The sequence below is a fragment of the Bubalus kerabau genome, chromosome 5, assembly GCF_029407905.1.
Source record: "Bubalus kerabau isolate K-KA32 ecotype Philippines breed swamp buffalo chromosome 5, PCC_UOA_SB_1v2, whole genome shotgun sequence".
NCBI classification, from domain to species: Eukaryota; Metazoa; Chordata; class Mammalia; order Artiodactyla; family Bovidae; genus Bubalus; species Bubalus kerabau.
Window position 1 is genome coordinate 135,504,552 of NC_073628.1, and position 27,011 is coordinate 135,531,562.

Genomic DNA, 27,011 nt, shown 5'->3' on the forward strand with positions numbered 1-27,011 from the left:
CTGGAAACTATACCAAGTCGTGTCCGACTCTTTGCGACCTCATGGACTGTAGCCCGTCAGGTTCCTCTGTCCGTGGGATTCTTCAGGCAAGAATCCTGGAGTGGGTTGCCATGCCCTCTTTCAGGGCATCTTTCCGACCCAGAGATTGGACCCAAGTCTCTTACTTCTCCTGCATTGGTGGGGGGGTTCCTTTTGGTGGTGGTGGTGATGGTGGTTTAGTCACTAAGTTGTGTCCGACCCTTGTGACCCCAGGGACTGTACCTCCCCAAGCTCCTCTGTTCATGGGCTTTTCCAGGCAAGAATACTGGAGTGGGTTGTCATTTCTTCCTCCAGGGGGTCTTCCCGATTAGGAAATGAAATTTTAAGGCACAATGTAGGGAGTTTCCCATAAAGGAAATAGGATCCTAGTATGTGCTTCCTAGTTTTACAGTATTAAATACATCTTATTTTTTGAAATGCTTATGGTAGATATTTTGAAATTCCATATATGATCAAAGTTAGTTTTCTTCCTTTTTTTCTTTCTTTTCTTTTTTAACTTACTGGCTAGTGAAATCCAAAAACTTCAGAAACCCACTCTTATGTGGCGCTGAGGATAGTCATTCAGCACATCTACCTTCAACTTACTCATTCCATTATACAATGCATTTTTGTTGAGCACGTGCATATACCAGCCACTGTATCCTGCATGCTGCATGAGGCAACCAAAGTATTTTTTTTCTTAATTAAATGTATGCAAGAGGGTAAAAAAAAAAAAGAAGAGGGTGACTGACGTTGAAGCTCCTTGGATTATTAGGAGGAAAGTAGATTTAGGAATAAAGATTTTTTTTCTTTTTTGGCTGCAGTGCATGGCATGTAGGGATCTTAAAAGTTCACTGACCAGAGATCACACCTGTGCCCCCTGCATTAGAAGCTCAGTGTCTTAACTACTGGACTATCAGCGAAGTCCTGAGATTTCTTTCTTAGGTATATTTTCAAGAAAACCACCTAAAGAATATAGAATTAGTGTAACCCACAAACCCACTAATGGGAAAATATGTGAAAGTGTTGTCAGTCACACAGGCGTGTCCAACTCTTTGCAGCCCCCTGGACTGTAGCCCGTCAGGCTCCTCTCCTTGGGATTCCCCAGGCAAGAGGACTGGAGTGGGTAGCCATTTCCTTCTCCAGGGGATCTTTCTGACCTAGAATCAAACCTGGGTCTCCTGGATTGCAGGCAGATTCTTTACTGTCTGAGCCACCAGGGAAGCAAGGGGAGAAAAAGAAACAAGCTGGACAGGCTGGTAGTCACCCCAAGCTGGGGGAGGCAGAAGTTTGGGAAGGGGCAGAGTTCATAAATACCCAGGTGTAGATTACTTATCAGTGTTCTAGCTCACACACCAGGAGATGTACCTTATAGCCTCACAATACAGAAAGCAAAAATTAACAGAATTACAAGGGAAAATGGGCAAATCTGCCAGTGAGACATTTATATATCTTGCCCAGTAGTAATTAACAGATCAGACCAAAGTTACACCGACATAAAACATCTGTACAAAAATGTCACAGTCTTGGGACGTCCCTGGTGGTCCAGTGGTTAAGAATCCAACTTCCAAAGCAGGGTTTGATAGAGCAGGTTTGATCCCTGTCTGGGGAACTAGAACCCCACAGGCCACAGGACAACTAGGCCTGCATGCCCAACCGCTGAGGATGTGAGCCCCGGCGGGGCAGCCTGTGTGCTGCAGCGGAGAGCCTGCATGCCACGGTGAAGACCTGACGTGCCGCAACAAGGATGTGAGGCAAAAGGATTCAGTAAAAACATTTTAAAAGTCACCATCTTTACCTAATCAACACACCCCTAACTTTCCACCTAACCATTAGAGAAAACACACAAAACTAACCACAGACAGGCCATGAAAAGCTCCCAACAAATAAAAGACTCAAGGGCACACAGAACATTCCTGTAACCACGGAGCATTCAAGTTAAAACCAACCCTGGGACCCAGCTCTCCGTGGCTCACACGCGCATCTGCACAGCTGCACAACGAGGTGCCGAACACCCTTTGTTCTGGACCGTCTGGTGACGATGCTTGTAGAGACAGCACCTCGTCTGGAGCAGAGGGTGAGTCAACTGATCATAATGGTCTGATGGCGTGCAGGATGGGGCACACAACTCAAGTCCCCAGGGGCCAGGCTGGCACCCTCTGGCTGATGCCTGCCAAGACAGAGACAGGGTCTCACTTTGGAATAAAGGGAGTCATGCTGCCTGTGTAGTGTAGTCTGCGTAATGCCTCTCTCAGGGCAAAGAGAAGGGTCCTACTGCCCACTGCAAAAGCTCAGGGTCCTCTCCTCCAATGCCACCCAGGTCCACCCATGTATCCTACCGTGTAAGACGTGTTCAAGCAAGTTCTCAAGACAGAAAGAAGATGAGGCCAGAGAGGAATTTCAGTTCAGTTCACTCGGTCAGTCGTTTCTGACTCTTCGACCCCATGGACTGTAGCACAGCAACTCCCAGAGTTTACTCAAACTCATGTCCATTGAGTCGGTGATGCCATCCAGCCATCTCATCCTCTGTCATCCCCTTTTCCTCCTGCCTTCAATCTTTCCCAGCATCTGGGTCTTTTCAAATGAGTCAGCTCTTCACATCAGGTGGCCAAAGTATTGGAATTTCAGCTTCAGCATCAGTCCTTCCAAGGAACAGTCAGGACTGAATTCCCTTAGGATGGACTGGTTGGATCTCCTTGCAGTCCAAGGGATTCTCAAGAGTCTTCTCCAACACCACAGTTCAAAAGCATCAGTTCTTTGGCACTCAGCTTTATAGTCCAACTCTCACATCCATGCACGACTACTGGAAAAACCACACCTTTGACTAGACAGACCTTTGTTGGCAAAGTAATGTCTCTGCTTTTTAATATGCTGTCTGCTGCTGCTGCTAAGTCACTTCAGTCATGTTCGACTCTGTGCGACCCAAGACGGCAGCCCACCAGGCTCCCCTGTCCCTAGGATTCTCCAGGCAAGAACACTGGAGTGGGTTGCCATTTCCTACTCCAATGCATGAAAGTGAAAAGTGAAAGTGAAGTCGTTCAGTCATGTCCAGCTAGGTTGGTCATAACTTCTTCCAAGGAGCATCTTTTAATTTCATGGCTGCAATCACCATCTGCAGTGATTTTGAAGCCCAAAAGAATAAAGTCTGTCACCGTTTCCATTGTTTCCCCATCTATTTGCCATGAAGTGATGGGACCGGATCCCATGATCTGTTTTCTGAGTGTTGAGTTTTAAGCCAACTTTCCCACTTTCTTCTTTCACTTTCATCAAGAGGCTCTTTCGTTCTCTTCTCTTTCTGCCATAAGGGTGGTGTCATCTGCATATCTGAGGTTATTGATATTTCTCCCAGCAATCTTGATTCCAGCTTGTGCTTCACCCAGCCCAGCATCTCATGATGTACTCTGCATATTAAGTTAAATAAGCAGGGTGACAATATAAAGACTTGACCTACTACTTTCCCGATTTGGAGCCAGTCTGTTGTTCAATGTCCAGTTCTAACTGTTGCTTCCTGACCTGCATACAGATTTCTCAAGAGGCAGGACAGGTGGTCTGGTATTCCCATCTCTTTCAGAATTTTCCAGAGTTTGTTGTGGTTCACACAGTCAAAGGCTTTGGCATAGTCAATAAAGCAGATGTTTTTCTGGTACTGTTGCTTTTTCGATGATCCAGTGGATGTTGGCAATTTGATCTCTGGTTCCTCTGCCTTTTCTAAATCCAGCTTGAACATCTGGAATTTCATGGTTCATACACTGTTCAAGTCTGGCTTGGAGAATTTTGAGCATTACTTTGCTAGCATGTGAAATAAGTACAATTGTGAAGTTGTTTGAACTTTCTTTGGCATTGCCTTTCTTTGGTATTGGAATGAAAACTGACCTTTTCCCGTCTTGTGGCCACTGCTGAGTTTTCCACATTTGCTGGCATATTGAGTGCAGCACTTTCATAGCATCATCTTTCAGGATTTGAAATAGCTCAACTGGAATTCCATCACCTCCACTAGCTTTGTTCATAGTGATGCTTCCTAAGGCCCACTTGACTTCACATTCCAGGATGTCTAGCTCTAGGTGAGTGATCACACCATCATGGTTATCTGGGTCATGAAGATCTTTTTTGTATAGTTCTTCTGTGTATTCTTGCCACCTCTTCTTAATATCTTCTGCTTCTGTTAGATCCATACCATTTCTGTTCTTTATTGAGCCCATCTTTGCATGAAATGTTCCCTTGGTATCTCTAATTTTCTTGAAGGGATCTCTAGTCTTTCCCATTCTGTTGTTTTCCTCTATTTCTTTGCATTGATCACTGAGGAAGGCTTTCTTATCTCTCCTTGCTATTCTTTGGAACTCTGCATTCAAATGGGTACATCTTTCCTTTTCTCCTTTGCCTTTTGCAGCCTGACTCAGAAATTCACTATTTCATGCCAATTTCACACACAGTGGAAGATACTAAGGAAAAATGAGAGAAGCAGATGGGATCTTTCTGATGGGCGTTTTAACCTTGAAACTGAGGAACTGACTCCATTATTCCAGAAAAACACCTAGAGAAAAATTCCTTCCTGTCTGTATATTTCCACGTTTATCTTGGTAATTAGAACAAATTTGGTGATTTTACCTTTTACTCTGGGTTCTCGTACACCAAAATTAGTTTCAGAATATTTATTAAACATTTCAAGTCAGTATTTTAAGATATTAGAGTCTATAACCTACCTGGTTTCTACTATTCTCTAAACTTTAAAATAATCACATCTTACAATGTTTATCAATGGATTTCATAAACTTCAATTTAATTAGAAAGCAGGGGACAGGTGACCAGGTAGGCAATGGTAAAGTGTTGTAAAGTCAGTCATAGAATCTAGGTGCTGGGTACACGTGTTCACCTTGAACCCCAACTTTACAGGTTTGCTATTTTCATTGAAAACATGTTGGGGGAAAGGAGGAGGGGGAAACCGAATTGTCAGGAAGCAGCCAGCAGGGTACATGTGCGGGGGGCAGGGGCGGACACGGGCATGTCCACCAATGGATGGCCGGAGAACACGCTCCCCTGCCTGGAAATGGCTCCCCTGCCTGGAAATGACAGCACCAGCCTTCCAGGAGGAGACTGAGGGGTGACGCTTGCCTTCCCCCTTGCCCTCCCTCCTCACCCCCCTATCTCCACACTGGACATGTGAGAGAGGGACCCATTGCCCTCTGGGCCAGCTCCAGCAGGGGAAGGAACGGGCAGGGGGCAGCCAGGCTTTCTGAGAACAGAAGTCCTTCTAAGTCTGGGGCAGACAGGGGTATCCACGGGAAGCAAGAAGCTGGGAAACAACTAGGAAGGTTTCCGGGTTCCCACCTGCCATCCTGCATGTGGTGGAATCAAAAAGAACTGGTCTTTCATCTTTTTCAAGACTCTTCTCTTCCACCCCACCCCTCATTCTAGAAAATTCATCTGTACCCAAGGATCGGTTCAGAGACGCTGAGATGACCAGTAAAATGGAAAAACACGCCAGCATCACACACACATACCCCAGAGACTCTGAATTTACAAGCAAGAAACTTGCTTTCCAAACCGATGCCCCATTTAAGAGGAGTTTTGAGGACCTTAAGAAACATAAAGCATCTTCCCTACATGCCCTCAGCTTTGAACTGTTCTTGCAATAAAGCCTCCTTACATTTATGCCTGGAAGTTAAACCAGCTACAGATTGAAAGACAAACCCCGGATACTCACAAATGGCCAAAAAGTACAGCATCGTCAGTCACCAGGAGAACGCAAGTCAGAACCACAATGAGATACACGTCACAGGCACTGGCCTGGCTATAGAGGAAAAACGCTGGCGAGAGTGTAGGAAAACCGGAGCCCTGCGCGCTGCTGGCAGAAATGCCGCGCGGTGTAGCGACCGCGGGAGAGTGTGGCGCCTCCTCAGAAGCTGAACAGTTACCACACCCACGGCAACTCCACTCCTAGGAATGTGCCCCAAGAAACAAGAGCAGGGGCTCAGGCAGCCGTATGCCCATGTCCACAGCAGCATCATTCAAATGTCTGTCAACGGAAGAATGGAGAAATAAAACGTGGTCTCTGCCTACAATGCAGTATTATTACTCAACCGTCAGAAAGCATGAATGAATTCCTAAATGAAGAGCAACACAGAAAGAAAATCCCACAGGTCCTGCTGACACGAGGTCCCCAGAAGAGGCGGACTCGCAGACGGAGCGCAGTCCTGTGCTACCAGAAGCTGGGGAGTGGGGTGGTGGTTACCATCCCCCGGTTTCTGCTCCTGCTGCTGCAAAAGTTCTGGGATACTAAAGGTGGTTGATACACTGTATTTATATTCCACCAAACTGTACACTTAATGGTTAAAAGAAACATGACTTCCTGTGTATTTTACCACACAAACAAAGCTCAACCCAGGATGAGTAAATTAAATGCTTGCTACATATGTAGCACTGAGCTCACCACACAAGGCAGTCACACCAGGCAGGCAAAGGGGAGAGAGCCACAGCCTGCCTTCTGGAAGGCCACTTGGCATTTCCACCACCAGTAAAGTGGCCGATTCTGAACAGCCCATCTGTTTTCTAGTCCCAACCAGACCCCGAAGGACACCCCTTACAAAGGTCAGCTTCAAGGACTTGGAACACACTAAAAACAACCTGGACTTTATAAACTTTCCAGCAACAAACATCAGACTTCTCCAGCGCTGTCGCCTGCTCCGTGAACCTCTGACACAGAGCTGGGTTTATGGGAAGGAAGCTGCTGATGATTAAGGCTCGAGACCCAGAAGCCCCGAAGGTGAAGAGTTCGTGTCTTGCCGCCAACACCCGCGAACCAGGACGCGGCTGCACCCGCAGAGGGAAGGCCAAGCCGTGTCAGCCGGGCGGTGTGCGCTGCGCACTGACCCACAGGCCACAGCGCCGTGGGCAGTCCTCAGTGGACTCTGCCTTGTCGGAATTTGAGGATGAAAAGTAGAACTCTACAACTCATCCTAAAAGAGAGAGCAACCTCCAGGCATTTTTTATTATTTGACTAACAGAGCAAAGCCAGGCCGAGAAGCCCCCGAGGAAAGTCACGCTTTGTGGCTGTCTGCCGTGCGGTCCTTCATCTTCTAAGCACGCGCTGTATTTCCTTCTAAGGATTTTAGATATTTATTTTGATCACAAATGCAATCCAAATGTGAATAAATAAATGTATTATCTTTTAAGATTCCCACCCCACCCCACCCGCCACCCCGACCATGTTCCTTTAAATAGAAAAAGGTGCTGAAAGTCTCTTCACAGCCTGTTTGGCCACAGCTGTCCCCCCCGCGGTTTTAGAACCAGACTGAACCTGGTCTTCTGACACCCTTCCTTAGACTGAGCTCACTCTGTAGAAGTCCGGGAGGGAAGTCCTACTGGTACTGCCGATACTCCCCGAAGGGCGAGGCTGGTAACTGGGCGGAAGGCAACTGGGAGGGGTCTTCAGCAAACGGAGGACCTGCAGTTCAGAGAGAATTTAAACGCCACCTAAATACTATGTAGTTTGAAGGAACAAGTCTCTGTAGCGAGCAAATCAATCAACTCAGAAAGAAATCCTGCTACGTTCCAGCTGTAATCGAACGTTTGTGGGGCTGCTCGACTCCCACGAGACCGCCTCCTTGGTGTCGGCATAGGCAGCCCCCCCACCCCACACCCGATGGATGGCCCTACACGCTCCGCACAGTCAGATGGACTAACGACAGCAAGGGGCAGCAGGCCAGCTTTAAAGCAACTGCTGAGCGAGCTGCCGCATCAAGACCGCACCAATCTCTCACCTCCTGACATATTTTTCAGTAGCTATTTAAAATTAGTTTCACAAAGTTTAAGTACCTCAGTCATTTTTCAAGAGAACTCAGTGATACAATCTATACAATGACGAATGTAAGAAGCAGGTTCTGCAATGGGAAGACAGGCCCGCCCCAAGCTTACACAGATGCCAAGTACAGCAGCTGGTGCTTTCGAAGGGTGGCACGGCCTCCCTGACCCGAGAAAGAACATGGCTCGTTAAAAGCAAGCCTGTAGCGGTGGCGATCACCCCACTTCCCCAGGGAAACGAGGGCAAACTGAAGGACGGGAGGAAGAGGCCAGCGGGAAAGAGGGCTCTTTCCAGAGCTCCGTTCACTCCAGTGATTGCTTTTCTTCACCCTAAAATATCTGTTCATTCCAGAAAGCTGAAGGAGACACTGGGTGAAAAAGATAAACCCCAAATAATCCTTGTTACCATTTGGATACAGTTTTATTTTTTAAGAATTTTTTCATTTAAGTTAATTGGAAACACACAATTAACTTTCCAAACACTTCCGCCCCCACAAAGCTTTTTGGAAACATCTCAGTCTAAGATCAAAAGCATTTCCTTCAGCTATTCCTTCTGAGGACAGAAGCCTAAAGCAAAGGAAACAAGGCTAGATCCCACAAAATGGTGTGACTGACATCTCCTTATATCAATTTCTGAATTCCTGAAAAGATGCAACTTTTCTGATGTTTTATGTGAAATCTTTCACACTAAAGCGTTAAACTGAAAAGCAAAAGCAAAATCACAACAGAGTATTAAGAAGCAATGGTGAAAACAGAAGGGAGGCGTGAGGGCCAGGGGCCACCTGGGTCACCCACTGCCGTGCTAAGCAGGCCTCTGGGAACGCTGCCCCAGAAGACCCCACATCAGGGAAACCGAACCGAAGGAAGCTGTGACCAGCTCCGAGCTCTGTACCAAATATTTTCCAAGCTCCAAAAATAACTTTCAACCCCCACCCCCACCCAATGATCCTGTGTCTTTCTGCTGCCTTACGATGTCAAGGAATATTTCTGTTTAGATCGCTCGAGTTTTCTAATTTCCAAGAACCCGCGCATGTTGACTGCAGAGCAGACCCCGCCTGGCCACGTCATGGGTGCTGGTGGCCCAGCTGACTGCCCAGCCTTCCATGCTCCCCGGCGCTGGACAGGAGAGGCAGGCAGCAGCACGCCACACTGCCAACTTCAACAGCTCTCCCTGCCGGCTCCAGAGCGAGCCCCCAACCAGGGGTCACCTGCCCCCGAGAAGCACTACCCCCAGGTCTCGCCTCACTCATCTGAGCATCTGCCAGACCCTCGTGCCCACTGCCCCTGGTGGCCAGTGGACACGCGCGCACACATACACACACAGCACAGGACACAGAATGACCACCGTGACCCTCCCACAGCTACAAGGACCTCCCTCCACACAGCTCTAAAATGAGCAGCAATTTCTTACAAGAAGCAAACGAGTGCTGACAAGGCCCGAGAACTATGAGCAAGATCAGGGCAGGCCATCTGCCATCTCGGCGAGAACTGTGTTCCTCTGAACACAAGCAGTCCACTGCGCCCACACCCACCTTTGCAACCAGAACTGCCCCTGCGACCACAATCCTCACCGAGCTCAGTACACGCACCCAGAATGCATGGAGCTCAAACGGCCACATTTTAGCAGACAGAATCTGTTTCATTCCAAATGCCTGAGCTGTGTGCTAACAGAGAGACGACTCACCGTTGGGAAACTGTGCAGACGCAAAGCGTGTCAACAAGATGCCAGCCCCTTCGATGAGAGCCAGGAGAACGCCACCCACGGCAGCCGACCCGACCATGGCCACTGGCCCGTCTGAGGGCGTTGGTGAGGGGGAGAGACAGAGATCCAGGTTAACATCAGGTACACTGATGGACAGACCTGTCCACAGGTCAAATCCAGCTCATGGCCTGCTTATACAAATAAAAGTTTTATTGGAACAACATGCACGTGCACTCACATACGGTCTGCAGTGGCTCTTGGGCTGTGACGGTAGAGTTGAGTGCTTGTGACAGAGGCGTCACGACCCACGAGGTCCACACACTCGCCACCTGGTGACCCTGGCTCACCCCCCAGGCCCAGAGGAGTTCCGGGTTGCTCTAACCCCAGGGACCAGAAGGTTCTGCGCTCTACGCTCCTAACAATGCTGTGCCGCAGGTCCATGACTCATTGCAGACTGAGGAGGGAGAGGCCCGGTCACAGCTGGTCAGTGGAGAACTAGACCGTGAGCAGCTCTGACCACGGCGGTTACTGGTCGGAGCCCCAGGTGCTCGCACGCTCAACATTCCAAGTAACAGATCCTTCCATTTTCCCCAGCTCACACTTGCACCCACACTAAACCGACTGACACAAGGCTCGGTTCAGCCACTACAGGCGTGCCGGGGTCAGACGGCCGACACGCACAAATGCGTCTTACTTCTTGCCGCCAGGATGGCTCCAGTTAAGGCACCGCTCGTGATGGAGTTCCAGGGGTCTTCCTTCCCTCGGACCTGAACCATACTGCAGTCGATCATGGAAAACAGGCCTCCCCAAACCGCGAAGCTACCTGTTTATAAAGAAACAAAACACATTTCATTGTTGTAATCTTACATTTTAAACTTTATAATCAAAAGCAAGCTTAAACAACAACACTCACTATATTCTTAGAACTCTCGCACCCTAACTACGGGCTGAACGAGAGTCAGAACGCTGCTCTTTCTAATAAAGCTCGGGCTGGACCAGTGAGCAGCCACGGCCCGAGCCTCAGCACACCGGGCTCTGCACTCAGAGCTGCACTGGCAGAGTGTGTGCGCCCGCCTTCCGTCCTTTGATACAGCCTCCCCTTTCGTCTCTTCCTTCTCTTCAGTCAGAGCCACCAAGCACCTGCTCTGTGAAAATCAGCAGAGAGAGCACAGAAGACGCCCAGGCCCTCTGCACTGTGTCACGGGCGCGAGTCAGGACACACCCAGAGCAAAGGGCGACGCGAGTGAGAATTACGGAGCTGCGAGGGATGGAGACTGCCTTCCCCACTCCTCTCCACCCTTACTCCTCTAGCACGAAGCTGAAAGCAACCCTCAGTCAGATCACTTCACACTAAAACTCTTCCTAGACGGTGACTAGTCTATAAAACGCCAAGTACTGCACGCACAAGTGTAGACGTGCACACAGAATCCAGAAAGGTGACACCAAGACCTCCACCGCCAGCGCCTCCAGGCGACAGATGGTAACAGGTGATCCAGCTTCTTTGTGCTTTCGTTTTCCAAATCTTCTAACGTGAGCACACAGCGTGCACTCCACAGAAAGGGTTCTTGTACTTACTACAATTTAAAAAGTAAGAAAAATGACCCGAGGAGCCCTCGTGCTGGGATCCTGCACCCTCTGAAACCTCCAGACGCAGGGGTGCGCTGACCAGGGACAGGGTCTGAGCCCGATCAGCAGACCTCTGTTCTCCCCTGCACGCTACCAGTCAGCTGAGCAACAGCCTGCTCACCGCTGGCCCTGCACCAGACACCCCAGACGACAGGACTGAGTCACCCCTTCCAGCTCGGGGGGGCCCTGCCCTGTGAGAGATGACGCCCAGGCGTGTCACCTGGCCACACTCAGACAAGGCCCGGCCGCTCCACTCCTTCTCAAGGTCTGAACCTCCCACCCCAAGGATGCCTGCCGGAGTGAGCCAGGGGCTGACTAGAGTGGAGACTGGTCCACGCAGATGGGGGCCTGAGAGGGCAGCCGTGGCCAGAGCAGGTGAGCAGGGGTCCACGGGAGGGACACTCCCAGGCACGGGGGTCCGTGTGCCCATGTGGAAGGGTGTCAGGCAGTCTGACCCTGGCCCTGGTCAGCCCACCCCCGCGTCCAGAGGTTTCAGAGGGTGCAGGATCCCAGCACGAGGGCTCCTCAGGTTGTTTTTCTTGCTTTTTAAATTGTAGTAAGAGAGAGGAGAAAGAAGGACTCTGCAGGCCTGGACTGCAATCAGGGCTGTCACTGTGAACCCGATTTCCAATGCAGACAGATACACAGAAAACAGATCTAAACGTGTGTGTGTACGTATGTGGTCAGAGGGTCCACGTGTATATATGGAAATACACAGGACGCTCCTAAGACGGCCTGGGAACGGCCGCAGCCACAGCAACAATGCTAGGGTCCAGCATCGTACTTGGAAGCACCAAGTACTGTTCTCAACGGGAAGGAAGGGCTGACTACACCTGGGGCGAGTCCAGGTGCGCAGACGGGCTGGAAGAATGGGGACGTGTCACAACATCTCGGTTCCGCTCTGGAAATAGAAGACCTTTCAGGACACGACTATGGCTTTCCCACGCTGCCCTTTCCAGGAGTTCGACTGGAAGAGCTCAGTCTATACTCCCTGAATTAAATTTGAAGTGCCATCCCAGTATTTGTATTTATTTTAAATAATTTTTTTAATTAATTCATTTTGGCTGCACGGGGTCTTCTTCACTGGGTGAGGGCTTTCTCTAGTTGTGGGGGCTCCTCTCTAGCTGCCGTGTGTGGGGCTCCCCTCTAGCTGCTGTGGGTGGGGGTCTCCCTGTGGCAGCTTCTCCTGTTGCAGTCTGGGCTCTAGGTACATACACGGGCTCAGCTGCTCCACACATCCCTGACCAGGGATTGAGCCCATGTCCCCTGCACTGCAAGGCAGATCCCTAACCACTGGACCACCAGGGAAGTCCTGAACACTGCACATTATTAACTGACATCCGTACTAAATTCAGGTTTCCTCAGTGTTTATGTCCGTTTCCGGTCCCACCACATGTTCAGCCGTCACACCTCCTTAGGCTGATTCTGTCTGGGACAGTCACCTGTTCTTTTATTCACTGAAAACGCATGTGATGGAAGCAGCCTCTCAAGACGCCTGTTAACACTTGCAGGACCTCTGCATTTATTGAAGGTCGGGGTGGGGTGTGTACTTCTTTACTACTTATCACCCCTGAACAGCGTGGTAACCATTAGACCAGAGGAAAACGAGTCAATGTACTCTCCAAGGTGTCCAACTATCACAGGGGGAAGAACAGGAAACAGATACACCATCACTTCAACCTTGGAGCCTCCATTTCCTCCATTGGAAAACAGAGATAACATTACTTACCCTCTGTGTTGCTGTGAGGGCTAAATAAAATAACAGAACACTTGGAGAGTTCAGCACATGACAAGCACTCAGTAAACAACACAGGCCAGCTACCACCTTCTAAAGAGAAAAAATGCTATAAAAACAAAGAGAGAAAGAGAGACCATCTCCTCTGCCGCACAGACTAAGGGGAGGCTTGGTGCTGGCTCCTCTTCCGTGCTGAATGTGGTCCCTTCAACCTGACGGCGTCTCTGTAACGAATATAAGCTTCCAGCTTTCCTGCCCTCTCTTCTCCCAGTTTCTGAGTAACCAAGCTTAAAGAATGTGATGAACATCATCTCCTGCACTTCTGCACTAACGTCCAAAAAGTTAACTTTGGGGAGGAGCCCCATCAGTTCCATCAAGCTCTCGTGAACCCCAACCCTTCCACTCATACCCTCATCAGCTTCACGCTACCCTAGACATGATCACTCCAGACTCACAAACTTAAGCTGTGGACACACCATCTTCCTTCTGGATAAGAGGGGAAAATAAAACAAAGACAAACAGAAACAGAACACCACCAAGCTTCTGAAGAGCAGAGTGCCACCTGGATGCAACAATTTAAGTTAAGATAAATCATAAACCAAGAACCCTCAGAATGGGACAAGCAGTTATTTAGACCTAACTAAAATCACTAACTCGTAAAATCTACAAAAGGGAAAAAAAATAAAAAACAGAGCTTCATCCTCAAAAAAAAAAAAAAACAAAAAACAGGGAAAAAAGCGTTTGGAGTTCAAACAGCAACACTCTGCTTACCTCCCAACTGTGGAGCCCTGGTTTTAATAGCTGTCAAACTCCCTCGTAGTCTGTGATTTACTCCCTGTAAGGAAACAAAAGGAGATGTATTAGGAGAATAACATGTTTCCAACGCACTGACAGGCCCAAGTGATATTAGCAAACAGCGATCATGTGACGGTAACATGAAACTGGTCACCCACTTACCACTGGAGAATTGCGGAAGCCTTTGATTGCCTGGAAGATCCCACCACCTATGGTTCCCATTGTAAAGGCCCCACCGCAGTCGTCCACGATGCGCCAGGGGCTACGAACAGGAAGGAGAAAAGACACAAGATGAGCACGGTTCTCATTTACAAGCCACAGACCTCCTGCTGACCAGGGACACACCAGATTCCAGCGCAGGGCCCACGACAACCAAAGGGCTGGCCCAGGATGGCCCAGGAGAAGAAGGATAGAACAGATGGAGCTGCTCCGCCCAAGTCCTCTAAGCTGAGGGAGGGAAGCGGCTTCAGCTCCCTACTGTTCACAGCGCTCACTCACTCACTCACTCAACTGCTGGGGCATCTACCCTAAGTTGGCACGGTGCAAAGCCAATTAACAAGCGTTAGGAAATTACACTGTAACCAAACGGTGACCCAACTGCCTCACGATCAAGCTAAGCTCTCCAGAAGGAGCAAAATTTAAAGCTGAGACCCAAAGAATAAGGCTTCAACAAGTGCAGAGGAAGCCACACTATTTAATATTTAAATTTTAAAACTTCTTTTCGGGTTTACTGAGTCCACGTTAGCACTTGGAACTTTAGTTTGTATCAGATCCACTTAACACATTGGTAACCTCTAATATCTGATCGTTAGAGGTTAAATTTGTAAACCTGGTCTCCAAATGCAGCTACCTAACTCCTGCAGCACAGTGACATTTGATTAATTTGATCAGTGGAACGAACTAATATTCCAGGAATCTGGCTTACTAAAAACTTAGTCTGTGAATGGGAATCCCTTGGTGGTTGGTGGTTAGGACTCAGTGTTTTCACTGTGGTGGCCCTGGGTTCCATCCCTGGTTGGGGAACTAAGATTCTGCAAGGCATGGCCAAAAAAAAAACAAGTCTGTGAATAATCCAGTTCATAAATGTCTTTTCTAATCTCAAGGGTGAAGTGGGCAATCCACCTGCTCAAGTAAACATGTGAGTTTAGTGCATCACTGCTGCTGAAGAATCTGAATAATGAGTAATTTCGGACTTTGCCAGATAGAAATACAAAATCCTGAAGCTGAAACACCTTGTCCTCTCCAAGCCTAATACAAATCAGAGGCTGGTACAGAATGACGACCTCATGTGACAGATATCCAACTGTCAGCCTGATGCTTCCGGGCCTGGCTACCCCAGGCTTCCTTTAATGAGCCTGAAAGCAAAATCAGCAAATGCAGACTCTGGGCAGGTTCCACCCACAACCCATTATATCAGAGCCTAAAGTCGGCACAAGCCTGGGCAACCTGGCTTCACGCTGAAAGATTGAGAAGCAGAGCTCTGAGACTAAAAAGGATTAGGACATTTTCCTCAAAATGGTAGAAACACTAATAGAGGTGAATTCCCTGGTGGTCCAGAGGTTAAGACTTGGTGCTTTCACTGCTGAGGCCCCGAGTGTGATCCCTGGTTGGGGAAGTAAGATCCCATAAGCTACTTGGTGCAGCCAAGTAAAAAAAAAAAAAAAAAAGACAAGGGAAAGTCACTAACTTTAAAAGGTTAATGATCCTATAATCAGAACGGAAATGAGCATTTAAAAAATCAGTAAAAAGCAGCAGGATTCAGATCAGAGAGCAGCCACAGTATTCCACAAGATGATGTCTAAAACAAATGCAGGATGGAAACAGCTTCTGAACCATGTCTGCGGAAATCAGTGTTCCCTTAGGGATGTGCCAGATGCACAAAAGCAAAGTTGAACCCAGACTCTAAATACAAATGCCAGGCAAACACAGGGCAACAGGGACCAATAATGATTCACAAGATCAAAAGTTAACATTTTTTAAATATCCAATATGGTGCGCTTCCTGGTGGCTCAGTGATAAAGAAGACACAGGTTCAATCTCTGAGTTGGGAAGATCCCCTGAAGATCTACTGGCAACCTACACCAGTATTCTTGCCTGGAGAATTCCATGGACAGAGGAGTCTGGCGGGCTAAAGTCCATGGGGATGGGGACGCAAGGAGTCAGATAAGACTGAGTACGCAATAAATGGTTTAGGCGGTTTATAATGCAAATAACCTTACTTTCAAGAAAGCCAGTCTATTTTCTTATGAAATGAAGTGTTAGTTGCTCCAGTCATGTCCGACTTTTTGCAATGCCATGGACTGCAACCCACCAGGCTTCCCTGTCCATGGATTTTCCAGGCAAGAATACTGGAGTGGGTTGCCATTTCCTACTCCAGGGGATCTTCCCAACCCAGGGATTGAACCTAGGTCTCCTGCATTGCAGGCAGATTCTTTACCATCTGAGTTAGCAAGGAGGCCCTTATAGAGTGCCTAATCTTTTAGCTTTGCAAAAGAGTATTCCTGTTTCCTCTCCATTTTACAGATGAACAGAGGCTAAGAGATTAAGCACTTTGAGCAAGATCATACAGGTATTGATAGAACCAATTTAAATACAAAAAATCTAGTACTCCAAAACCCCCAAGTTCTTTCTACCACAGGCCAAGGGCTTCTGAGAACACGTGATTAAAGAGTAAGATGATGAAGTACCTATGACATACTTAGGATGGAACTAAAGAGCCTCCTGATGAAGGTGAGAGAGTGAAAAGGCTGGCTTAAAACTCAACGTTCAAAAAACTAAGAAGAGCATGGCATCGGGTCCCATCAAATAGATGGGGGAAAAGTAGAAACAGTATCAGACTTTCTTTTCTTGGCTCCAAAATCACTGCAGATGATGACTGGAGCCATGAAATTAAAAGACACTTACTCCTTGGAAGGAAAGCTACGACAAACCTAGACAGTGTATTAAAAAGCAGAGACATCACTTTGCCAACAAAGGTCCGTATAGTCAAAGCAATGGTTTTTCCAGTATTCATGTACAGATGTGAGAGTTGAACCATAAAGAAGGCTGTGTGCTGAAGAATTGATGCTTTCAAATTGTGGTGCTGGAGAAGACTCTTGAGAGTCCCGTGGACTGCAAGATCATCAAACCAATGAATCCTAAAAGAAATCAACCCTGAATATCCATTGGAAGGGCTGAAGCTGAAGCTTCAATACTTTGGCCGCCTAATGTGAAGAGCTAACTCACTGGAAAAGACGGTGATGCTGGAAAAGCCTGAGGGCAGGAGGAGAAGGGGGCAAAAGAGGATGAGACGGTTGGATGGCATCATCGACTCAATGGACATGAGTTTGAGCAAACTCCAGGAGCTAGTGAAGGACAAGGAAGCCTGGTGTGCGGCCGTTCATGGGGTCGCAAAGAGTCAGACACAACTTAGAGACTGAACAAACTGAATAGAGAATGGGAATTTAATATTCCATAAAATCTTTAACCCAACAAAGTCAAATATTTTCCCCTCCTACCAGCCTGTGTTGTATCACACCGAGGAGAAAGTGCCAACAGCAGAGCAGCGCGCTGAGCCCTGCACACCTGAGCACCACCCAGGAAGCGGGACCACTATCTTTGGAGAAGATAAATTTAAAGAGCTGGGAGGCCCTGAAACATACACTCGGTCTCATTTCAGAGAGGAGGACAGCGCAAAGCAGCAGCATGGCTAGCGCAGGCAACGTCAAAGTGTGAAGCCCGGGCCCTTTCACACAGCTGGAGAACACCCTGGTTCCTGCTCTTGCACAAGAACTCAAATAACAAGATTTGATTTGTCATTCATGACCCCAGAAGCCTTAAACCGTGTGAGTGCCTGACTCCTCCACGCTTTCATTCCTGGGACAGACCTCGCTAGGCGCCGAACGGACGGACCGCTGTCCGCGACTTGGAGAGCACACTATTCTCCCCGTTTTCACGGGCGCGGCGCCCGGTCCCCACCGCCCGGGTGCCCCCTCCACCGCCCGGACCGCAGCCGCCGCGCCACGCGGACCCTCCCAGGACACCGCCGCCTCCCCTCGCAGGGCGAGCCGCGCGAACGCAAGGACTAGCCCAGGATCGCCAGCGGGCAGCGGGGATGCTCCCCACACGCCGCCGGGCAGGGGTCGCGGCGACACAGACGAGCCGGGGCGCCCTCGAGCCGCCGCAAGGTCACCGGGAACAGCTCCGGTGGCCCCAGCCGGCCGCTCACGGCCCCTGGCGCCGCCCAGCCCGCGGCTGAGAGCGGCCTCGACCCGGGGGCCCGGGGACCCGGGGCCGGCGGCAGCAGCAGGGCAGGCGGCAGGCAGGCTCACCAGGGCTCGCGTGCGTACTCCTCCATCTTGACTCCGCGGCTCCGCGATGCCGGGCGAACAGAGCGGGGCCTGCCCGGCGGCGGAAGTGATCCCAGGAGGAGAGCGTTAGACTCCGCGAGGATTGGCTCGCCGCCTCCTGCTGAAGCCAATCGGAGCCGGGGACTGAGCTGCGGGGCGGAAGGCGGGGCCCCGGGCGGGGCGGGGGCGGGACCCCGGCGCAGAGGGAGGGGCTGAGGGGCGGGGTTCCGGGCGGAAGGCGGGGCTCCGGAAGTGGGCGGGGCAACGGCGCAGAGGGCGGGGCGGGGCAGGGCGCCAGGTGCGGAAAGGTACCCATCACTGAAGTCACCCACCCGGGTCGCTCCGCTGCTGCTGCTGCTGCTGAGTCACTTCAGTCGTGTCCGACTCTGTGCGACCCCATAGACGGCAGCACACCAGGCTCCCCCGTCCCTGGGATTCTCCACGCGAGAGCGCTGGAGTGGGTTGCCATTTCCTTCTCCAATGCATGAAAGGGAAAAGGGAAAAGTGAAAGTGAAGTCGCTCAGTCGTGTCCGACCCTCAGTGACCCCATGGACTGCAGCCCACCAGGCTCCTCCGTCCATGGGATTTTCCAGGCAGGAGTACTGGAGTGGGGTGCCATTGCCTTCTCTGGGTTGCTCTGCTAGGGCTCCCCTAACTCCCGGACGCGTTTCTTTGTTCTAGCACCTGGCTGTCGAGTGTGAAGTAATGCTACCTACTTCGTCTGGGTGGGTGAGGCCCCACCGACTCCCCGGAGCTCCGTGAGGGCAGGCAGCGCCCAGGTCCTTTGACTCTCAGCGTCAGGAAGTAGTGGATGTCCCTTAAATGTTTGTGATAATCTGGGACGCTGTGACCCGTGGGGGTTTCTACACACCGGAGCATGAGAAGGTTACCCTTTGGAAACCGTTGCTACAAGCAGGTCTCCTGACAAGGCTGAGGCAGGACTGCCTCTGGAGGAGGGGCCTTCATGCTCCAGGACACTGAAGGTACAGCTCCCTCTCCCCTCACTTGAGCAGATTGTCTGCTCTCCAGGGTAATAGCGATGTATTCAAGTTGTGTCTACTTTATTCAAGTTCCTGTAGACAGTGAGCTCACACACTGACGGCATCTTGTGTGGAGGATGCAAGAGAGACGCCTTCTCCACACTCACGCCTGCAGAGGGATGCACGTTTTCAGAACCGACATCCCCTTAGAGGGTCCTACTCCCCAGTGGGTTGGGCTCCAGTGAGCCAGAGGCTTGGGGGCCTCAAGAGCTCCACCCAGCAGGAGGTCACCGCCCTCAGCCCCACCTGGCCTGATGGCTGTGGATGAGTGAGGCTGGCACCACCTCCGGCTCTGGGTCTGGGACTCTGGTCTATGACTGGGGCCTGATGGGGTTTAGGCTGGGCAGGAGTGGGGGAGGGGAGGCAGGCTCTTTTCTGCCCTCTCCCCTCTCCCCCTGCCCTCTTTTGAGGAAGATGTGTACCCTCTGCGCTCTCTCTTGGGGCTCTGCTCTGCCCAGTTCCGCTCCTCCCAGGAGTGTGGGCCAGGCCAGGGGCTGGCTTCAGAGACAGAGTCTGCTTCTCCAGAGGAACTTCCCACCTCCCCAACGAGGAGGAAGCTGGGGAGGCCGTAAACAGTACGCACAGACCAAGTGCTCACAGCATTTGCTTGCTTTGTGTGCATCATTGTATTTGACATCTTTAATAACTCCATAATGCTTGCAGTAAGTATTCTTCTTTCTCTAGGCACTTCTAGGATTCTTGTTTTCCATTTCCTGCAGCTCAGAAAGGGTAAATAACTCACTCAAGGGCACACATTTCAGATTTGAGCCCATGTCATTCGACTCTGGAGCCCACGGCCTTATCTGCCACACTATACTGCCACCCAATAGTCCTGAAAATGTGACTTTCCTGGGGTCACTCAGTCCATCTGAGAGCCACTCTAAGCATTAGTTAATTGCTTCTAGTTCCCTGTCCGCCACATGTACCACATCTTTTGGGCCGAGTTTGGGGTCCCGGGCCTTTCCTCCCTCTGGTATGGTAGTGCTGGGTTTTCTCTAGGGGCTAGGCCGTCCCATAATCCCGTCACTCTTTGATTAGGAGGCTGTGAGTCCTTCTCTGCAAGTGTGGAAGCTCTGCTTTGTATTTTGAGTTTAGAACCTGGAGGAAGAGACGACTTCTGAAACCAGGTGCCCTGGGCCGAGTGACCCTGCCTCAGGAGAAGGAAGCGTGCCTCGGGGCTGGACAGAGCTGCTTTCACCTGCTCTGTGGAGAAGCTGGCTGGGATGGTGCCAGAGCTGGGGTCACAGAAGATGGTGCCTCTTCTGGGTGGGAGAGAGGCCCAGACAGACAGTCGGGGGGTGGGAGCAAGAGACACTTCTAACCGCACGGCCCCCGGAGCCCCCCAGGCCAGCCCAGGGCCTCGGTGTGCCCACTGGGGGCTGCCTGACTCTCCACAAGATTAGTGTGTCTCCCTGGAGCTCTGGGCAGTTGCTTCCCCTCTCCTGTTTTATTAATACTTTCCCTTATAGCACATGTAGGTGTTTTTTACCTCAATCGATTTCACATTTGAAAGAGAATGACCACACTGTAATTATTCTTGTATCTCTCTATAGGGCCTGGTCAGTGAGGCAGGGGGGAGGGAGAGGGATATAAACATACCAGCCTTGAATGAATGAATAAGTGAACGATGAGAACCAGGTGAAATGGGGAGTGTGTGCACACATGCGTGCACATGCACGTATGCACACATTCGTGCGTGCCTGTGTGTTGAGGGTGGTTTTTGCTGAAGGTCGGAGAGACAAGGATGAGAGAGGAGGTGGGATACGGAGAACAGAATCCAGACCCAGAGTAAATGTGCATGATCATGACCCCCGCAGCCGGTGACTGTGTGCTCACTGCCTGTCAGCTGTATTGACCAGGCGCCTCACATCTGATGCCCACAGCCACCCTCCGAGGCTGGCACAGTGCTGTCTTTATTTGACAGATGATGGAGCTGGATCTCAGAGGAGGAGGTGGCTGGCTAGAACCGGTGTGGGGTGAGCAGTGGGCCCAGGACCTAGCGGACCAGGTCAGCTGCCCAGGGAGCCTGAGCATGAACCGTGAAACCAGCCTCTCTGCTGTGCTCTTGCCGCCCTTGCGCTTCTCTTCTGAGACGTTCTGTGAGCTCTCCATTTTCTAATAAATTATTTGAAAGTGTTTGTCTGTTGACTGTCTTCACCGCTAGACTGGAAGCTCCAGTAAGGCAGGGGCACACTGGATTTCTGTCTTTAGTCACGCCCCTTGCTCTCAGACCCCGGTCCTGTTACGTGGTCAGCACTCATCGGCATGTGTTCTGAAAAGAAGGCGCCCCGGGGCCCCGAAGCCCCTGCCCCTCACCCTCGCCTCTGCACTCCAGTTCCACCAGCCGGCCCGCTCCCCCGCCCAGCCTCATCCCAAAGTGAGACTAGTGGGCGCTCAACGCCAGGGCCAGTTTTTCTCCCAGCTGGTCCCTGGACTCATTCAGTACCGATGTGTGGCTGTCTGGCTCAGGGTGGGGCTTTGCCAGGGAAGAGGGCAGCCGCCGCGCGATGGTGGCACCGGGACTTCTAGAGGACTTTGTGACGGGGATGGAATGTCCCTGCGTCTGGTGCGGGGCGGCAGGATGGACACGCAGTGAAAGCACTTGAACGAAAGCTGCCAGGCTGTTGCAATAGGATCCCTCCTGACGGCTAGAGTTGAATTTCCCTGAAGACACACCACACCGAGTCGTGCTCCAGATCTCTGCGTGCTAGGGGCCTGGGGCTCCTCCCGACGCCCGCACAGAAGATGCCCCAGCAGAAGAAGGGGCAGACCAGCAAGGGAGGGGCCTCCTCCTCAGAGCTTCTGGAGGCTGACGGCCCTTTCAGAAATCCCTGACTCCTGCACATCCCGCTTTCTCCCCTAAACACTCTGTTTTCCTTCTGGGAACACAGAGGACTTCCTTCGTCCCTCTCTCTCAGGAAGTGGCTGGGGCAGCCCGGAGCCTCCAATGCTGGGCCCACAGGCTCCTGGGCAGAGGAGAGTCGGTGGGCGGGGTGGCTCGGAGTTTCTGGAATCGCGTCCCTTTCCCGGGGCTGCAGAGCTGGGGAGTCCCCAGCACATTACCAAATACAGTAGAAAGGACGCTGTGGACCACACGCTGATCACAGCGCCGTCCACCCTGGCGGGGCGCCACATGTGCCGCGAACAGGGCAGGCTTGGCCGGCCGCTCGGGGAGCCCGGGTCCTGCCCGCTCTCCTGGCCTTCTGTGCCTCTCGTCTGCTCCTGCCAGCCTCCACATTTTTGTATCTTTTTCTCATTGCGTGGCCCCCTTGTCTTTAAAAGGCTAAATGCTCTGTACTAAATTTGGTCACACAGCGCTCCAAGATTCCCTGGAATGTCCTCAAGTTTCAAACAGCTCTGATGGAGAGGCGGCCCGCCCCCGCCTGGGGATTGGCTGCTCCTCCCGGGGCCGGGCCGTCGTGGGGCCTTATTGGCCTCTGGTGGGACCAGCCCAGGTCCACTAGCCCTAGGCTCCGGAGGCTGCAGCTCCCAGACCACACTTGGGCACCTGCGCGGGCAGGGCGGGGGGAGCGCGGCCTGGACCACCGGGGGTCTGCTGCATCCAAACCAGCACGCAGCCTGTCCCAGCCCACCCGGACCCCTGCAGCCCCACAAGAGCCGCAGCCCACCTCTCCAAGATGTCCAAGGTAGCCAAGTATCGCCGGCAGGTGAGCGAAGACCCTGACATCGACAGCCTGCTGTCCACCCTATCCCCCGAGGAGATGGAGGAGCTGGAGAAGGAGCTGGACGTGGTGGACCCTGACGGGAGCGTCCCCGTGGGGCTGCGTCAGAGGAACCAGACTGAGAAGCTGTCCACGGGCGCGTATAACCGGGAGGCCATGCTCAACTTCTGTGAAAAGGAGACCAAGAAGCTCATCCAGAGGGAGGCGTCCGTGGATGTGAGTGGGGAGGGGGTGGGGTGGGCAGGGGAGGGGGCGCGATGGGGCGGTGGGGACACGCTTTCCTGAGAAGCAGACTCCCTGTTGGCAGAGCACCGTCACCGCCTGCACCCCTCTTCGCCGTCTCCTGGAGCAGAGGCCAGGTGTGCCTGGGCACCAGCACCCACGCATCATGAGAGGCTGCTGTCTGCCTGGGGGCGGAGGCACCCTTGGGTGGGCTCTGTCAGTTGCCTCCTGCTGGCTCCGCACAGCTGGCTATTTCCTCCCGTTCCTCCCACCCTGGACAGTGTCCTGCCAGCCCCTCTTAGTGGAGCAAGGCTCGCTTTCCAGCCCCTGGCCGCCTCGCGGCCTGTGGACCATGTGAGGCGACAGGTCAGCTGGGCGCCCCAGGGCGGGCTCTGCACCTCCACCCACGGCTTCCGTCTCCATCCCAGGGGCGTGGGGTGTGTGCTTTCTGGAGGGGCCTCTGGAGGGGGCAGCCCCTCTTTTGGGGGTTGGGCCGCTTGGCTGCAGGATGAGCTGTTTCCCAGCCTCTGGGTGTTCAGTGGACGGGACGGGACAGAAGAGGGCAGGGGTTGCTTCTGGCCGCGTCCGCCGCTTCGGCCTAGCTTCCGCAGAGTGGCGTTCTGTTCTCCTGGGTCCCTGCCTGTGATCACAGGGGGGCTTTCCTGGACGAAATAGCCTGGCCTCGCCGGAGGGCGACTTCGTCCGGGTCAGCAGTGTCTGGTGGGAGACCCTGCTCAGCGACCCCCGGCCACCGCTTCGTGCGCCGTCCGCTGAGGGGCCCGACCAGCTGGGACAGCAGCCACAGAGCCCATGGAGGGCACATGTGGCCCCCGAGGGTGGGGAGCTGGGGCCCCGTCTCTGCCCTGCTCCCCGGCCTGAGCTCAAAAATTTGCCAAGATACTAGGAGGGCGGGAGCTGTTCTGGGTCATGCAGAAATATCAAATCGTATGCTGGGCACCAGGAACTAGCAGAGCAATAGCATCTTAGGTCAATTATACTTCAGTTTTAAAAGTCGGGGAGCCTGAGGGGAGCCAGGAGCTTATTATCTTGGGGCAAGGTCCAGGCCCAGCTCTGTGGTGCTGGGTAAATGCTAAAACCCCGAAGGGAGCGGCGGCGGGGTGGGACATGCTGCAGGGGCTGTGCCTCGAGGGGCTGTCGGGACCCACGGAAGGGGAGTGAGGTGCCCCTGGCACTGGTGCTGCTGTCCAGGCCCCGCTGGGCCCCTCGGTCCCAGGCCCTGAGCTCTGAGCCCACGGCTGCAAAGGTCTCCGGCCGCACAAAACAGTCCTGATCCGAAGCAAGGCGTTCAGGCCGCAGAGCCAGGAAGGGCTCCCACGCACCGGGAAGTTCCTCCGGCGGGAGCTGCCCATCCCAGCCGGCCGTGGGCGCCAGGTGGACACTCGTCTCGCGGGCAGAGACCGAGTCGGGGGACACGGTGGTGCCTGGTTGGGGAGGTGCCCCTGGGCTGTTTCCCTTGGGGAGAGGCCCTCAGGCCCCCAGCGCTTTCTTCAGGCTAGGCTCCTGGAGGTGGGCAGAGTCCCCTGTGTCACTTGGGGGTGGGAACATGGGCAGGAACCTGGGACACGGCTTGGTCAGCGCGCTTAGCCAAACAGGAGCCTGGTATGAACGTGGCTTTGAAATACCTGGTCTGAGGACAAGTGTCCCTCGCTGGGACCTGCCTTGGTCTCCTCATCCCCGCCATGGGGGCCAGTGTGACCAGCTGGTCCAACTCCTGGGCCGGTGTGAAGCCAAAGGGACCGAGGCACGCAGAGCACTTAGTGAGCTGGGGGGCTGTGGACACGCGGTAACAGGCACTCCGACCTGGTCAGCTCGCCGGGTCAAGGGGCCCGGGAGCTGGGGAGCCGGCTGGAGGGTCGGGGGACCGGCGACCGGCGGGCGGGCCAGGGCTGGGGTGCCTCTGGAGGAGAGAGTAAGGCACCAACTGCGACCGACCTGATGACGGTGTTGAGGCTGTGGGCGTGCTTGTGAAAGGATGCTTGTCTTCTAGATGGGAATACGAAATACCTACGGGAGAAAGCCTGCTGGGGTCAGGGAACTTGTTTCAAGGACTGTGGCAAGGGGACTGGGCAGAGTGTCCGCTGGTGGACAGGTGCTCGTGCCGGAGCTGCTGGGAGATTGTGGGGCGCCGTCGTGTTCGCCTCTCTGCTTCTGTGGGTGTGTTTGAGATTTTCCGTAGTAAAATGGTGGCTGTTTTTTTTTAATAGACAGAAACCAAGAGCAGAAGGCGGGCCCAGCCTGCATCCTAAGCTCTGGCTCTTCCTGGGACAGGGCCCTGGACAGGGCCCCCAAGTTCCATACGCTGGCTGTCGTGTGGGGTGGGTCTAGGCTGTGGCAGAGACCTTGCTCTGCTTCTCCCGCACTGCCTGCTTCCTGTGGGTCAGCTCTCATCTGTCCTTGGGTCTAGGCGCCACAGCCTCCAGGGAGTCTTCCCTGATTTCCCCCGCCCCCGGCAGGGTCCGGCCCCCGTCTGATCTGAGCGCTCCAATCCCAGGCGTGCCCACCTGATCCCAGCCCATGCTGCCCTCCCGCCACGCTCTTTCTGAGTCTGCCGTCTCATGCAGCTCCTGTGGGTCTGAAGGACAGGCTAGCTCTGTCTGGAGAGCAGGGGTCAGCAAGCCCCTCCCTCCCCTAAAGCCGGGGTGTGGGGGGGTGCCGCCCCTGTCCTCCTGCCCAGGTGGGAGATGGCCGGCAGGTGTGCAGCCAAGAGTTCAGTGAAACCCTAGTCCCAGCTCAGGTTTCGGGAACCGGATCCCGCCGGTCAGCTGCATGCTCTCTTTCCTTCCCGAGGGGGAGGGGACCTCCCACCTGCCCCTCCGCACCCCCACGTGGCAGGGCCAGGATTAGCACCTGCGCTCAGCCAGGAGCGGGCAGCTCAGCTGGCCTGGAGGAGGCCTCGGTGGGTTCCCCTTTGGGGTAAACTCCAGAACCGACCGGAGGCCCCCCGTGAGCCACTGTGCCCACGCCTCCACACTCGGTCAGCTCCAGACTCAGTCCCCCCCAGTGTCCACAGTACCCCCGCGGGGGGATGTGGAACAGCAGGGCGGCCCCAGCCCTTAGGCTGCCCTTTGCCGAGAGCCCTGGGTGGCACGGCTCCTTGCTTAAGGAGATTAACCCCGATAGGTACACAACCAAAATAGCCCGGAGGCCAGGCAGAGGGGAGGAGAGGGGATAGGAGGCGGGCACCAGGCAGGTCCAGGTCCCATCCTGGACCCGAGAGCTGCCTCCGCCCGTCCGGGCTGAGAAAGAGCCACTGACCATTTCTTAAACTAGGTGGTGGGATCCAGGCGCGTTTGTTTTAATCACTGTTCTCACTCATGTGTTATGTAGTTTCTTCCATCTATATAGAATATTCAGTTTAGTGAATTTTGAACAAGTGAAGCTTGCTCACGGCCTTCGGCTGCTCCTGGGGGCTGCTCCTCCCCAGCAGGGGTTCAGCTTGGTCCAGGGGATGGAGGGGAGGGGGCAGGACCACGGAGATGCGGACGCTGGAGAAGCCCGGCAGTGCTGGGGGCGCAGACGGGCAGGGTGGGATGAGTGTCCTACTGGCCAGCGGGAGGTTGCTACCAGCATCGGGCAGGTGGGGGACTCAGGGTCCCCAGGGTAGGAACAGAGCCCACACTCACCGTCTGCTCCCCCACCCAGGAGGCTGGGACATTTGTGTCAGACCACAGCTCAGCTGGGCCCAGGGTGCTCGGAAGACGGGGTCCAGGCCACCGCGCTCACAGCAGCCGGGGGAGCAGCAAAGCATAGCTCGGTGGAGGGGGCTGCGGGGGGGGATAGTTAATACTCGAAGCCTGCCAAGTTGGATAAACAGGAATAGTCTTTCCAGATCATTCTGAGCTTGTTTACTAGATCGCTTCTGGTGTAGCTGGTGAAGGAAGAAAGGGTCTGGATTCGGAGTCTGTCCCCCCAGGGCTGACTGGGGTGGGGGGTGCCCCTGGTGTCTGGAGCCCGAGGCGTCTGGGCGTGACTGCTGGAGAACTCAGCTGCTCCCCTTAGGAAGGGAGCTCATAGTCAGTGCTCAGAACTTCCTGGACCATCAGT

At 53.1% G+C, this 27,011-nt stretch overlaps 2 protein-coding genes across 4 annotated transcripts in view; one reads left to right on the forward strand and one right to left on the reverse strand.

The window, feature by feature from the left end:
- Positions 1-1,782: 1,782 nt before the first annotated feature.
- On the reverse strand, positions 1,783-18,139 carry TIMM17A (translocase of inner mitochondrial membrane 17A). 3 transcript variants are annotated; one of them, XM_055583222.1, is made up of 7 exons: positions 17,984-18,139; positions 13,836-13,935; positions 13,650-13,713; positions 10,212-10,340; positions 9,500-9,610; positions 7,349-7,459; positions 1,783-2,188 (listed from the first exon to the last, which is right to left on the reverse strand). In XM_055583222.1, exons 1-6 carry the CDS (start codon positions 18,007-18,009, stop codon positions 7,374-7,376), a joined length of 516 nt encoding a protein of 171 aa, XP_055439197.1. In that variant the 5' UTR covers positions 18,010-18,139; the 3' UTR covers positions 1,783-2,188; positions 7,349-7,373. The 3 variants fall into 3 exon arrangements, with proteins under 3 accessions (XP_055439197.1, XP_055439196.1, XP_055439195.1); XM_055583221.1 differs by lacking the exon at positions 1,783-2,188 and adding an exon at positions 6,973-7,114; XM_055583220.1 differs by lacking the exon at positions 1,783-2,188 and having other exon boundaries at positions 7,202-7,459.
- Positions 18,140-22,491: 4,352 nt separating this feature from the next.
- The window catches only part of LMOD1 (leiomodin 1), a 29,709-nt gene continuing 25,189 nt past the window's right edge, over positions 22,492-27,011 (forward strand). Inside the window, exon 1 of the mRNA XM_055583224.1 lies at positions 22,492-22,940. Within this exon, the coding sequence (XP_055439199.1) occupies positions 22,680-22,940 (261 nt within the window). The 5' untranslated portion in view covers positions 22,492-22,679. The remainder of the gene's footprint in view (positions 22,941-27,011) is intronic.

Coding starts and splice junctions, on each gene's coding strand:
- TIMM17A (XM_055583222.1), bottom strand. CDS start 18,009: ATGGAGGAGTACGCACGCGAGCCCTG. Junction 13,714..13,835: donor GCTTCCGCAATTCTCCAGTG/GTAAGTGGGTGA, acceptor GTTTCCTTACAG/GGAGTAAATCACAGACTACG. Junction 9,611..10,211: donor AGCCATCCTGGCGGCAAGAA/GTAAGACGCATT, acceptor CAACGCCCTCAG/ACGGGCCAGTGGCCATGGTC.